Here is a 15,774-nt window from a genome sequence, read left to right on the forward strand (position 1 = left end):
GCAGTGGAATTTTTTATTTATTTTTTTGTCATGGACAGTTTGATTTGATTAGCCCTCATTTAAGTCTGTGTGAAGAAATAGTTCAGCAATTTGGCAAAATAAGACTAGTCTTTCCAAGATTTTCATGAGGACATCAATAACACATTTGTATTTGTTTCTAAAAGTGAAGCTACAGCCAACGGCCAGTTAGCTTTGCATTTATTAAGAGTGGAACTCAGGGGGGTGGGTGGCACTTTATCTTGGCTGATCGTCGCAGTGAAAACCACACATTTTTGTTTTTGCACTTCTGTTTTTAATTTTTTTTTTTAACAACAAATAAGTGATCCAGGGCTGGAAAAAAAGCGCGTCAATCCCTTTACTTCACATCAGAAATAAACAGCCTGATACAAAAAGTTATTGAGTCTCTATAGCTAACTTTCACCTTATGAACATTTTACAAGGGATGTATTTTTATAAAGCTTTGAATTATATTTAAGTTTGAAAAAAGTATGGTTAAGGTCATGGCCACTTTGACAGGTGGCTGTAACATTAGCTGTCTGCTTGCATAAATAGCAAAAATACGGTTTGCTCTGTGGTTAATTGTACTAACCATCTGAGAATTATGTGCTCCAGTTTGAGTGAAACCATAGACAGTATTGAGGTTTTGCAGACATGCAACCACTAAACACATGAGATTATCTTGTCTGCCACTTTGGCCATATAACAATTATGCTGACAATGTAGGATCAAGTGAAGGCCCCAGTCATAGAGACCAGAGACCTGACAGGTTCTAAGTACTTCCTGGAGGTTGATGGTAGTCACTGGAAAAATAAATGCTAAAGCCGTTGTCAGACAGACCTAGAGACTAGTCTGCAACCATCTGGCAACTCTCCTTGTTGTTGCTTTGGTTGCTAGCATATTGATGCAGCTGTAGTGTGAATGGAAGTTAGGGATTTGTCTACAAATACTGTCCAGCTCCTATCCGAGCTGTAGCAAAACTGTGAAAAGTTGTAGCTCAGCTAGTAGTTAGCAAGTATTTGAGAACAAACATGAAAACCCAAAGGCAACTCTGGCAATCTGCTAGCCTAGCAACCAAAGCAATCACTAGGAGGTTTTTGGTGCTGCAGCTTATTTGCAACCGATTTCATCCAGAAAGAACCAGGAACCACTGCCATCAAGTCAGGGAATACACATTTTTCACTGAGTCTCAGAAATCTCAGCAGCAAAGTGCACAGAGTCTAAATACTTCTACAGGACCAGAAGTCTTTTTGCAACCACGGCTGTTGCCTCCTCATGGTTTAAAAAGAATGCAGGTTAAAGGCACTTCTGTGCAGGCTTCAATTTTAAGACACAGAAGATATGTCGGTTTTTTACTGTCCATGAGTGAAATGCAAGTATTTTATTAGTAGGTTACCTAGCACTAATTAGCAGGTATCTGTAACTGTGCAATGCACCCAACAGGCTGTAGCTGCAATCTATTGAGCTACTATTAACTTAAAATTAGCATTCCACTCTACCAAATATGGAAAAACCAAACTGAGGCTTCAAAACTGTCACCCAAAAAGCAATGTGTTACACCCATCTTTAAGATACAGTCTATAAATATGTTAAATAATACGCTTTAGTAGTGGTATTTGATGAATTTTGGTATCTTTCTACACTTCATATAAAAGCCTTTCTGTTGATTTAAGCATCAGTTCTTCTGATCTAATGCAGCCATTAATATGTAAAAATAAGAAAAAACAAATATGTGACTGAGCACCATTTTTTTTCTTTTTGCACTGCCTGTGCCTGATGCTTTGTGGCCATCAGATTCAGTCATGACTCACTGCCTGTTCCTGTTTTCACTGCAGAGTGAACCGATGCCATATCCGCTCCCAAATATCATCCCACTCTAATCAAGAACATCAAATCTAGGATGATTTTGTTCTCTTTCTATTTGAAGCCTCGACTTGCTGGCTGCACTACAGCTATAAATAAAAATACAGTGCTTTGTAACAGGCAACAACAAGTTTCATTTGCTCCTGCTGGGGGAAACGGGGTTGACGACAATCCTGTCTGCTGATGGTGTTGAGTTACTGGATGATTCATTTTCCCGATGCTTTCAAATCTGATACGACAGAACGAAACGTAGCCCCAACAAATTGAAAGTTCGCGGAAAGTTTATGTTTATGAACTAAGGTGAATGTTTCAGTGTACATGCCTCATGTTTCACTTTTCAGCATCAGTATCCTATGAATGTAATGTTACCTGTCATGTAATTGTGAATGATGTAGAAGTAAAAGTCGAATCTGAACTGAACTTTACCGACATGTTGGAGGACAAGTGTGCTATCACGCTTCTGATTTCTACTCTGCTATGTCTAGACATGTAGGCCAATCAACTTTCAGCACTGTGTCTGACTGCTCTGTCTCTGATCAAAGCTTATTCACCTCTACTGAGTCCCTCAGGAAGGAGATGCCTCTTAGCAATGGGCTGCATGACTCCAGCTGTACAATTTCAAAGGAGTAACAATAACCTTCGGAGACAATTCAAAAATTATTGTTCTGCTCATGTGGCAGCTAGCAGACCTGTAATCGATTTTTGGGTCTCCACCTGTGGCTGGAAGGAAATTATGAATGCCTCCAACTGCTGACTTTAAGATAAGAAGCGTCTCCCTCTATTTGTCTGCCTCTCGCTGACATGCACTCTCATATACACAGCTCTTTAGGATAGCGGTCAATATGAACAGGATGCAGCAGCCCCCGAGTGAAAGTGATTGTTGTAGGTTGTGGTGTGTGTCATAAAAGCTACTGGCAGCTGAAATGTCATCTTGAGGGACAGGAAATGGACCATCTGGGAAGAAAAGCGCAGCAATGTCACAGCGGTAAGAGGCACAAGATGAAGGAGACAGAAGGCAGGATGGAAGCCTAAAAAGTAAATTGATCCAATGCCTCCAGGGTTGAAAGTTGTATTTTTGAGTAACACAGAGTGATTTTTTTTTTCATAGTGCATTTTGTCATTACGCAAAACTTTTAGGTTATTGCAGGAAGCCAAAATACTTAATGATGCTTCCTCTGATATGTTAGAGATTCAACTTTTCTGCCAGTGCGGGCAAAATTAAAATGACTGAACTAAAACTTAAACTATTATGAATGTTTGCTTTCAAAGTAGTACGGTAGTTCAAATGCTTTAAATCTGCCGAGGGTTAAAGTTGGCCATACAGCTTAGGGAGAGACACAGATGTTTTCACTCTGGCAGATTAGCCCTGTGCTCAGGTTGAAGTGTACCTGCAAGAATCCTAAAACAGAATTGAGTTATCTCACCCTTAAAAGGCACTAAGAGGACATTTAGGGAAATGCCCATCAACACGGTCCTGAAAAGAGGCCTGATTAGTCAACATAAATGAAAACACCAGTGTAGGTGAACCATAGTTGTTTTTCACTTAATCCTCTTTATCCCCTGTAACACAAGGCCACACACTCTAGTACTTGCTTTTTCTCCTAATACTGCAAAGGCTGTTTTCATGTATCAAATTAACCCCGGGGTCTCTCCCGGGGATGTGAAAGACTAGAAAACCACTCAAATTTTGTTTTCTACCAGAGGCCTTGGGCTGAAAGTCTGCAGAAAGCAAACACACCTACGTTGATTTTTTTTTTCAAGAAAATGTAAATTTGAATGGGATTTTTGTAACTGCCTTTTAACTATGGTATGTTTGTTTTTTCAGAGACCAAAAGATAAATCTTACAGCATCAGATGTAAACTTTTCTCTATGTACAAGTAGCTGCCATTTAAAAATATATATTTTCCTTGTGCGCGGTAATGGAAGTGTGCTGTCCATCAAGTGAGACCTTGTAGGTAGCTAAAATTCCCATTCTCTGTACTGTAGAAACCTCCCCTCCAGGACAAAGTCATGATAGATAGGTGATAACTTCTGCTCTTACTGAATACAGACAATATCAAACCAGGAGCCTGCAAATCCTAAACTTGTGATGCCACGAAGATTTTAATGATTAACTGTCATAACCCAGAGAAAGTAATCTAAAGATGAAGCCAAGCTGTTCTTTGGATGTTTGCTGCCTCTGTCAAGATGATCCCACACTGCTTCAGTAATGTTGAGGTTCGGGCTCTGGAGAGGTCAGTCCATGACTGATAGTGTTCCACTGTGTGTTTTTCTATCCAGATATGCTTTTACTGCACTGGAGTGATAATGTTTGGGATCATTTTCCTGCTGAAAATGAAGCCGTTTTTCAGGTCAAAATTCGATGGTAGTATTCTAAGTTCATATTTCCATCTATTTTGACAAGATCTCCAACACCGGGGAGTGAAATGCAGCTTGACAGAGCCTCCACCGTGTTTTACAGATGGCTGTAGGCACTCACTGTTGTACCTCCTCCATAGCTATTGATGGTGATTTGAACCAAAAATGTCAAATTCTGATTCATCCACTGATTTTCATTTAAGTTTTTGTGGAATCTGGTATACCTCAGCCTTTACTCCATTTACCTTCCTAAATAATGGCTTCTTGACAGCCACCCTTCCACTGAGACCATTTCTGATGCCTAGCCTGTAGAGGTCTGTGTGCCTCTCCATGGATATGCCTCTCCAGACCATCACTGACCCACCACCAAACAGGTCATGCTGAACGATGTTACAGGTAACATCGTTACCTGCTCCACATTCTTTCACAGCTGTCAAATGTGCTCAGGGTGAACCTGCTCTCATCTGAAAAGCACAGGGTTCCAGTGGTGGACCTGTTAATTCTGGTATTCTATGGCAAATGCCAATCAGGCCCCATGGGGCTGGGCAGTGAGCACAGTGCCCACTAGAGGACATTGGGGCCTCAGGCCATCCTCATGAAGTCTGTTTCTGATTGTTTGGTCAGAAACATTCACACCAGTGGCTTGCTGGAGGTCATTCTGTAGGGCTCTGGCAGTGCTCATCCTGTTGCTCCTTGCACAAAGGAGCAGATATCGGGTCTGCTGATGGGTTAAGGACCTTCTATGTCCCTGTCCAGCTCTCCTAGAGTAACTGTTTTTCTCCTGGAATCTCCTCCATGCTCCTGAGACTGTACTGGGAGACACAGCAAACCCTTTGGTAATGCCACGTATTGATGTGCCATCCTGGAAGAGTTGAACTACCTGTGCAACCTCTGTCAGGTCCAGCCAGGTATCTCCGCATGCTACCAGTAATGACACTAACCTAGCCAAATGCAAAACTTGGGAAAAAAAACAGTCAGAAAAGATGAGGAGGGAAAAATGTCAGTGCCCTCTGCCTGTAAAACCGTTCCTGTTTTGGGGGTTGTCTCATTGTTGCTCCTCTAGTGCACCTGTTGTTAATTTTGTTAACACCAAAGCAGCTGAAACTGATTAACAACCCCCTCTGCTACCTAACTGATCAATATCCAAGAAGTTTAATTGAGTTGATGCTATACTCTGATTAAAAAGTATTCTTTCAATTTTTTGAGCAGCATGTATATATGTGTGTGTGTGTGTGTGTGGGGGGGGGGGGGGGGGGGGGGGGGGGGGGGTGAACAGTCTCAGTCAAAACCCTGGGGAAGGCTAAACCAATAGTTGAGGAGCATTAGTCCTCCTGTTTTATCAGGAGGATCAAACATCATTATTGCAGCAATATGCTTAAAGACTCTTGAGAAAGGCCACAACTCACATCCCATCATAATGAGGTTTTAGCCATTCAATGTCACAGGACCAGAATCGCTTTAAGTTTTAATTGGCTGCGGCACTGCTTCTTGACCACTGGGTGTCGCTGTCCCGTCACGCCAGCCGCCGTGCCGGGGTGGGGGAGACCTGACCATTGGGCATTCATCTTGGGTCAGGTGGAAAAGAATGGGTGATTGGTTTACGAGACGACATTCTCTCTCCTGATTGGGCAGAAAGGTGTGAGAGAAAAGACGCTGAGAGGAGAGAGAGCGGATCTCCAGCAGGAGTCTATCCCCTCCAGTACTCGCTGGCTGTGCCGGCTCAGCACACACTCACACAGACTCAGGACTGAGATGTGACTGCTTACCAGAGGAATACAGCGTGTTCCAATGGGATTTTTCTCTGTCAGCAGGATAATGGGAGAGGACGGGCAGGGAGTCAGACTGGCCATGCCGGCCACTTGGGTTGTTCTGATTCTCTTCACGGTTACTTCAGTGCGCGCAGTGGAAGGTAGGTGTGCAAAAGAGGGGCATCTTTCAGTGTTCCAGCTGGCGCAGGGTGAATTAATTTATGCACTGTGGGCGAAGCAGGAGACTTCTGAAGATGTGATATCAACTAAGCTTTATTATCCTTAGAGACTTGGAGTTTAACATTATGCAGAGCTCCACACATATTAGGAAGAAACTTGAGACTGCTGTAGGATTTAGCACAGTAAGTTTTCTGGTCCTTCATGATGAGCTGGGTGTGTTTGGGGTTTAATAAGAGGACTAATTACCTTTCAGCTGCGGACCAATTAGTGCTTTATTGGGAATACTGACAGTTATTGCTGTGCACACATGCACGAAATGACACAGAAAGTAGTCCCTTTGTGCTCCTCTAATTTATTCCATGTTCTGCTTTGATGCAGTAAATACAGGTAAATGCCCCAAATATCAAGTTTTTTCCAGGACATAATAAAAGACATAAATCACATTTATTACTGGATTTATGCACATGACACATGTATAATTACATCAAGTTTCTCAAGTGTCTCCTGATATACTATAAAAAAAATGTGTTGTTTAATATCAAACATTACCATGTTTCTCCCTCCTGAGTGCACTGTTGTAGCTATTTTATCACACAGGCCGCCACTCACCTGGAGCAGCAAAGTGAATCATAATTATAGCTCACAGGTGCTCACTGGCTCCTTACAGTTGCTTCCACCTCCCCCGCTGCTCCTTCTGCCGCTCCTCCCTAACATGACCTCTCGCTCCTCCTGCTGCTTCCCCCCCCTGAAGCGACATCTCCCTGCGCTCGTTTCCAAACATCACCTTGTGCCTCTTTTGTTACCATAAACCTCTCCGAGTATGATCTCCTGCCACTCATCTCAAAGCGTCCCATCGCACCTCTGGCTCTAACCACTGAGCTCCTGTAGCCAGCATCACGTTGTTTTGCTCCTTCTCCATCCATCACCCGCTGCCCCTTATTTTACTTCCCTTCCAGCATCTCCTTCTGCTGGTGCTCCTCTCCGAGCAGCGTATTTTACTCATGCTGCTTACTCATTCTCCCTCTATTCTTGTTCCTGATTCTTTTCCAAGAGTTGATTTCTTCTACACCCCAATCAGAAACATCTGCTTCTCCCTTTGCTTTCCTGCTTGTTCTCTACAGATATCACCTTTTTTTTTTTTTTCATGCTTCAACCCTCCAATTAAAACTCCCCTCTGGTGCTCCTCAAGCATTACCTATAGTTTTTTTGGGCTGTTTTCCCTCAAGCATCCCAGCATCACCTGGTGTATCAGCACTTCTCCAGGTGAATTTTATATTTTTTTTCCCTTCCCCTAAAGCATGATCTCCTTATCCTTCTTTTACCCCCGCCCCCGACATTTCATCTCAGTCCTGATGTTCCTCCCCAAGAGTTTCCCTTGTTGCTCTTCTGCTCCCTTTTGAGCCTTTCTTATTGTTCGTGTGCCTTACTTCCCATCGATTCCTCATCTGTTCCTCCCTTTTCTCCTGCTTTTTCACCTCTCTTCTATTCCCGCTCCTCCTCTTCAAGCATTACCCCTTCCCCTTCCTCCACAGGCATGACTTCTTGCTCCTTCCCTTTCTCTTCCCCTGGCATCACCTGCTGTGTCATCCCTTTGTGGTTCCCCCCTCCTGCTTCACCTGCTGCTCTTTCTCACACTCCACCGACTGCTCGTGTCACTCCTGTGACAGCCCTACCTGGTTCTTGTTGCTCCACCTCCTCATGTTCTTGCCACTGCGGCTCTTTCTCCTCTGCTTATTTTTCTGCATTTTCTTTGCCAGCGTTCAAACAACTAAAGCAGTCATCCCTTGAATTGCTTTTGCTTTCCCTCTCCCTCTCCACCCACAGTCAACCTCCACTCCCATGTCCTCTGCTGCTTCTCCTCCTCCTCCTGCTGCTGCTGTTGCTTATGGAAGTGCTAGATTAGTCTACTGCTGTGTTTTAATGGTGCGCGTAATGACAGGCTTCGTACCAACTCTTTCCCATTATGAGACATGTAAATGTGTTGAAGGGCAGCTCTATTTTGATTAAACAGAATGCTGTTGCAGTCTCTCTCTCTCTCTGTGGTGTGTGTGTGTGTGTGTGTGTGTGTGTGTGTGTGTGTGTGTGTGTGTGTGTGTGTGCGTGCGTGCGTGCGTGCGTGTGTGTGTGTGTGTGTGTGTGTGTGTGTGGAGGAGGGAGAGGTAGGAGGTATAGCTAGAGAGAAGAGACAGATAGGTACAGTGTGGGTGGTGGGTTGTTTTGTGGTCATGGTGGCCTTTTCATGGTAAGTAGGCGCCTAATGAACTGATGTATACGCTGATCTGAGTTTGTTGGTGTTAAAAGAACCACAGCTGACACAGTCACTGTTATTATCTGTGCTTTGTGTGCACTGTTGCACTTCACTCTCTCGGACTTTTTCCAGAGCCCACCTGATGCATGCACCGGGCTGATGCTCTTAACTGATACCACCATCAGCAGATTATATAGAGGTCTTTAAATAGTAGTGCAGACATGCATACTGTATGTTCTGAATAAGATTTTACTGGTATTTTTTACTGTCAGTTATTTTCCTGATTAATAAGTCATTTGGTCAAATACTGCAAAAACTGCAATTTCACAGAATGCCAGAAAGTGCATTTATTTAACAGTTAATTGTTTTTGGTTTGGAACTCCAAAATAAAGTCTAAATGAATACGACTCTCATCAAAATCAAAATTTATGCGCATTGATCCACAAAACTACTTAATCTTTATTATTAATAACAAATATTTTCATGATAAGAAAATGGTGAAAAATCCTCATTTCAATTTCTCAAAGCCCAATGAGGAACGCTCCTTTTTTCCAGTCATCCTTCCAACCCCTAAGTCATTCAGCTGACGTCACCTTTTTGAAACCCTGTTTTTTTTTTTGGAGCCAGAATTGAACATATTTGAACCAAACCTGCTTTCTCTCTCAAGGCAAAAAGACTAACGGTTCTGTAGAAGTCTATGGGGAACACGACTTTCTTGCTGATTGAAATGCTAAGTGCTAATTGAAATGGTACAAAAAAAAAGGTTTAAATAAAGGGATAGACGGACCAGATGGATCTTACAATTGAATATCTTGCTTACCTGTTGAGCTGAGCCACATATCTCTACCAATCAAGGTAGGCTAAATAATTCATAGGTTAAATAAGATTCTGTGCTCTCCTGCTGGTATATGTTGGCAGTAGGAAATAGACTTCCCTGTGTCTCTCTCCGTTACTCTGCTGTTGTTCTATCAGTGCCACCACACAATTAACAATTAGCATTATAGTGGGAGGATAGCGTTGTATGAATATCAACTACAGTATTAAATTGAACTGAATTATAAACCCTCTCCTCCCCTCGAAGCGAAGGTCTAACAGCGTTTCTGGCAGAAACCCTATTGAACTATAACATAATCAGAGTTAAGTAAAGCAGCAAACCTCAACATTGCAAAAAATTATCTGCATTTTTTGTTTGAAAAGTAACTAAAATGGGAAGTCTTTTGTCACACAGTCACTTTATCAGCATTATATTTGTGAGACGTGTCAATATTTTTGACAACAAATACCAGACAAATGCGTCATTACACACTTATTGATATCTGTAGCAATTTCTTTTTACCCCAAGCTGCTTTTGATATTCTTTAGAAAGGATTTTATCTTGATCTGTTGTTTACAAAGGCAGCCATAAGCAGCTTTGTAAAAGCGTGAAGCCAGGCAGCTTTTGCAGATTTGATAAAGAGTTGAGATGCAGGAAAAATATGCCAGCATACTTGAAAAGTTTGTATTTGAAACATGAATGTAAGTACATTATTCTGGCTACTGCCTGCCATTTCTGTAGCCTGAAAATGCTGTTCAATGACCTTTGAGTCTCAGGGTTTTCACCTATTCAGCGAGCCCAGAATGCAGTGCAGTAAACACGGTATTTGACCCTGTTATTTTGAAAGTCAATGCAAACCCTGACCCAGCGGATATTGTTGGGTATAAGTGCTACATATCCCACAAACAAGCCTTGGGAGGGGTGGCAAAGTCATCTGTGTCTGAACCCAGTGCCCAGTCAGCAGCAGATTCTCTCAGTGAAGTTGCTGATTTGTGTCAGTGTTGAGTGTCGAGGGGTCGACGAGTTAATTTCCTTTGCCTTTGAAAGAGCTGCTGTATGCTGTCTAATTAGAAATAGCACATCCTTTCTTTTCATAAACTATCCTTTCCCTCCGAAGCCCAAACACAGCCATCCTGTGCCCATCTGCCACCTTTTGTGAATGCTAAAGGTTAAACATTGTAGGTACTGTCATGAATGGTGTCATTAACATAGCAAACTGCAATATGTGGTTTTGTTCTCTCTCTCTCTTTCTGTGTGTGTGTGTGTGTGTGTGTGTGTGTGTGTGTGTGTGTGTGTGTGTGTGTGTGTGTGTGTGTGTGTGTGTGTGTGTGTGTGTGTGTGCGTGTGTGAGACAAATGAACAAATGATCTCCTTGGGTAAACCTATCATGTCCTTATTGCAAATAGATATGCAGATGACAGCACTGCCACCACACACACTCGCACAGGCAGGCTCACACATATATATGCTGTAGCCTGCACTGTGCTCTGTGTGCTCATGTTTTAAAGATGCTGTTTCTATATTCATCTGGTGACAGGTTATCAGCGTGACAGACAGATAGTTGAACTGGGGAAAAGTAGGAGCTTGGAAGAGGATCCTTTGCACCAGTCCTGAGGCTTTTACTCCAGTGTTTCGTGGTCTATTTTTCCTCAGGGCCTGCCTTCAGTATTAAATATTTATTTTCTCGCAGCATTCAAATTGTTTCAGAATAAATTTGCTTTTTCTTCCTTGCTCGGAACCTGTGGGATTATTTACCTTTTGCTGAGAGACTCAGAGTCCTGGGCTTTGGTGCTGTATTTCCCACAGTGAGTTGGGCATTAAGAGGCAATTTTAGATCAGTCAGTCTAGTATTAGACACTGCACTCCTCTGCAGCCACGGGCTGTCAGACTTCACTATCACAGCTTTCGGTGGTTCAGGAAGTAATTTCTAACAAAACAAGCCCAATGTTTACTGAGATGCGATTATCATATTAGTGTGAAAATATATCCTTAACCATGAATCTTCACACCTTGGCTGCTAATTTTCACACAACCTAACAGTCCTGTCCTTATACTCAAGAAGAGCTTATTGGTCCTCTGCATCCGTGATGAGTCACATCAGTTACTGAGGGGGAAAAAAAAAAAAAGATATTTATATATATTTTTAATGTGTACTTTTGGCTGCATTTTCATACCAAATGTTTGGGTCACATCCCTGTCTAATGATTACAGATGCAGTCTGTACAACATGTTCTGGGCTTGAGGAGTCCAGGTTGGGTCTTAAGTGAAATTGCAAAACAAAGTTACAAGTCTACATCAGTACATTGCCTTTAAAAGCTGCAGATTCCTTTCACTTATGAGAGCCATGAGGTTTCCAGTCAAAATGGGCCAAACATACAAGCCACAGATATGCATGAATATGCATGGTAAGAATGTGGCACCGCGTGCATCCCTCAAACCTGGCATACAGACATTTTTCTAGCGGCAGCTTTATCGTTCATCTTGTTTACGTTCCAGTTGTTATGTTCCTGTCTGTGATCTTTTCATTTTATTCTCAGCTTCCTGTCTTTTCTTTTTTGACATTTAGTAATAATGACTTGAGATATCACTGCCGTGTTGGTTTACAGATATGTGTGATAAATTAATGTTACTGGAGCTATAAATAGCCACAGCTATGTGTAATGGTCTTGCAAAAAGACAGCTGTTCTGCTGTTGGGAACCCTGTCGATGAGAGGCAGTCGGTAAAACCGCACTTTTTCATCTCATTGGCAGTGAAATGGCCACAAGTTAATTTTACACATATGTTTTATGGATATGCAGCCAGTGGATATTAGACTCATGCTCCCTGTTCTGCAATGACTGAGATTTATGTAGTCGAGCCAGGTGTACTGCGGCTTTTTGTACATGTCACTTTTCACATTAACTTCTGGGTTTAAGATGTTCTCCCCATAACTGGATGTGGTGTAAAGTAGAAGCTCGGTGGAAAATGGGACAGATCCAGCCTTCCGTCCATATTCTTCTGCTTATCTTGAGTGGGGTCAGAGGTAGCAGGCTAAGCAAAGTATTCCAGACATCCTTCCCCAACATCTTCTAGTTCTTCCTGGGGCTTATGAGATATACCAATGGCCAAATGAGATATATAATCCCTCCAGCAAAGTTTTGGGTCTGCCCCTGGGTCTCCTCCTAGCAAGGCATGCCTAGAAAACCCCCAAAAGAGGGTGCCCAGGAGGCATTCTGATCAGGTAACTGAACCTCAGCTGGGTTCTTTCAGTGGAGCAGTGGCTCAAATCAGATCTCCCCAGATGTCTGAACTCCTCACTTTATCTCTAAGTCTGGCATTGCACACACTAGCAGACACACATGCAGACAAATATGGACACCATGGATGAGCAGTTCCTTTTATACTTTTTTCAAGTCAAGTCGCAGAGCTGGCCCATTGTAATGTATCACACAGAGACAGTTTTTGGCTACAGACGTTACGATTTCAGGTTGTCTGCCGGTCTGTCCTATTTTCATGAAAACAATTTCCCTTGAATGTCGCGAGGGAATTTCTTGAATTTTGGCACAAAGATTTTTTTTTTAACTTAAGGATAAACGCTTAGATTTAGTTGGTCAAAGGATCTATTTGGCTATTCCATTTCTGCAATGCAATATCTCATAAATGCTTCAAGGAATTTTTTGTCACAAACTTTAACATGGACTTAAAAGCATAAACTGCTTAGGTTTCAGTGGTCAAATGTCACTGTGACCTCTTGAAACACATTTCAAGAATTGATAACAAAATTTCACACAAATGTCGTGGAAAGAGTCACAAAAGGAATCCATTCTGTTTAGTGAATACAAATGTGAGAGAGTGTTGTTTAACCATCTTTATGGTGGAAATCCAGCTTTGCTGTTGGTGCTGCTTGGAAAACAAGGAGCTTCTGGATTTATTTTCCACAACTGAATGTCAATTTTTAGCATATATTCAAATTTGTTTACAGTCCTAGTTTGAGTTTTATTGGCCAATTGAAAATGGAAATGTGAATGAAACACAGCAAATGCTCCTGGTCAGATGTAAACCAAAAACACTGCAGTTCATGGTGGGTGCCTTAACCCTATATGGTGCAATATGATATGGATGTCATTAAAGGTGATACTTGAGATATTTGTAATACCTTTCAGTACCAAACTTCTGAAAATAAAGTGGTACTTGTGTGTGTGTGTTTTTTTTTCGCCCCAGTAACCTTAGGTACTGTAAGTACAGTAGTGTATTTATTGAGGCTGCAATTTTTCCAGAACTGATGGGGGCAGCACCATCTTCACATGCTGAAGAAGAAAGACAGCCACAAAGCTGCAGAGGAAAATTAGGCATGGCACACCAAAAGCTTAACATGGAAGATGGTGACTAATGCAGCCGCTGTGATAGCTCTCTACCAACTTGTTAAGAAAGGCAGTAAGAGTCAGGAATGGAAGCACTTTGACTTTAAGGTGAATGACCAAGTGTTGGTAATTGATTCGCAAAAGGCAAAATGCAAACAATGATGTCATGGAAGCTGCCATGTGGCCCCACCAGCTTGAATACAGTGGCTTGAGATAGACATTGCCGTTCCACCTAATCATATTTTATGTACATGGCTAGAGACCCAACGCGTACGTAGTATGCCAAAAGTGGAGGAGAAGAGAATATGTCCAAGATATGAAGGATCACACTTATGTTTAATCATCCTGTTCACCAAGAAAGCAAAAACACGAAGGAACGAGATACATGACTGGTTTTGGGATAAAATGAGAGATTTTGGCACTGTAGCCTTTCCCAGCTGGAAGGAGTTGCAGAAATAGAAGGATTTTAAAAGTGACACCGAAGTCGTCTGCTCAGTGCTCGATGGGTAATTCAACCTAACAGTCTAAATGTAATGTTTTTGATCTCTCTTGGCTGATTGAAGCACAGTCACGGGCATAATGCTATAGCTAGTTTTACTAGCAAACCTTACAGTACTTTTAATGTTCTACAGCGGTTCCCATAGCTAGGATTATGCACTTGAATTAGGAGGAGGTAAGAAAACAGAATTCAGTTGACTGCAATCTACTGACATCTAGTGGTGAGATTTTCCAGGCTGTACCTTTTAAGGAAGAAGTTTTTTTTATGTATATCATTATAAAGTTCAGTCTATTAAATGTCATTTGATAGACTGAACAGTTGACTCAAATTGTTGACTGATTACTTGAAGAGATGACTTGAAGGTCTGCTCTTGTTTAAAGGTACAATGTAAAGAGTGCAGACGTTAACAGCATGTTGTAAACCTTGGCATGGGAAAGTCAGATTTTATTTTAAACTCTATAAAAAGTAGTGTAAATAAGAACACGAGAAATAAGCACCACACTATATAGCTTAATTACTCAGTATAAAATCCATAAGAGCCATTCAGCATCTAAACCACCGTCAGTACAGACATTTAATTAAAATCACCATTTCTTCTCTCTAGCTGCCATTGCTGACATGTTTAAAGAAGCATAAATTGATTTTAGTTGTAGAGAGAGACAGAAAGCTTGCAAGCTTACAATATAAAACATTTCACTACATAAATTCCACAGGTTATTTGCATAACAAACCAGTCTAAATAGATTATATTTCTCAGATATGAAACTATAATTGATACCGTTAGGGAACATAGCACTGGTGGGAATAAAGGAATGAAAGAATCCTTTGTTTTCACCTAAAATTCTCCCTTTCCTTTCACTGGGGTCCATTATACTGTCACTTCAGCTAATTTGCAGCTCAAAGAGTCACATCAATACACTGCTATGTTAGACAGACGGCAATGGCATGCTCCTTGAGTTGTGCTGTCTTCTGTATTGATTCTTTTTTTCTTTCAACATGCAAGGTAAGCGATAGCATCAATTACCCTTTGTTTCAGACAAAGGCAAAAATAATTTCTCTTAACTCTTGTGCTAGACTAAACTAATAAAAAAAACAACCCTTAATTTGCTTTGGCCTCAGGCCCCCCACCGACTTGCTAACATGGTGGAAATCCAGCTTTGCTTTCTGTTAGTTAAACCAGCTGAGATGGAAAAAAAAAAACAGCACTAGATTTTTAGGTATGCCTAATTTGTATTTAAGAAGGGATGACTTCCTATGATATATAATATAGTGTATAGATAAGTGGATAAGTGTAGATTGAAAGGGTGGAATTGCCTGAAGGCAGAATACCAGACATAAAGGAAAGCTACAAGTACATCCATGACAAGGATTCAAGGAGGTCGGCCACAGCCAAATCCCTTCACAGGGTAAGACAGCTCACCTGTAGGAATACAACCCAGACTGTCCTATCGGTCAATACCCAGATAGAAACAGTGGCTGCTTCTGCTTTTGACTGCTCCCTTTAGGGGTCGCCACGGTGGATCATTTGCTTCCATCTCACCCTATCTCTCGCATCCTCCTCTATCACACCAGCCCTCTGCATGTCCTACCTTCACTACATGCATGAATCGTCTCTGTGGTCTTCCTCTTTTCCTCCTGCCTGCCTGGCAGCTCCATATTCAACATCTTCTTTTATCCAATATATCCACTATCCCTCCTTTGCACATGTCCAAATAGAAAAAGTGG

The 15,774-nt window shown here is 41.8% G+C and overlaps 1 protein-coding gene across 1 annotated transcript in view; it reads left to right on the forward strand.

The window, feature by feature from the left end:
* Positions 1 to 6,034: 6,034 nt before the first annotated feature.
* Positions 6,035 to 15,774, forward strand: part of LOC115778485 (ephrin type-B receptor 1-like) — a 121,332-nt gene continuing 111,592 nt past the window's right edge. The window contains exon 1 of the mRNA XM_030726524.1: positions 6,035 to 6,128. Coding sequence (XP_030582384.1) covers positions 6,035 to 6,128 — 94 coding nt within the window. The remainder of the gene's footprint in view (positions 6,129 to 15,774) is intronic.

The sequence above is a fragment of the Archocentrus centrarchus genome, chromosome 4 (assembly GCF_007364275.1).
Source record: "Archocentrus centrarchus isolate MPI-CPG fArcCen1 chromosome 4, fArcCen1, whole genome shotgun sequence".
NCBI classification, from domain to species: domain Eukaryota; kingdom Metazoa; phylum Chordata; class Actinopteri; order Cichliformes; family Cichlidae; genus Archocentrus; species Archocentrus centrarchus.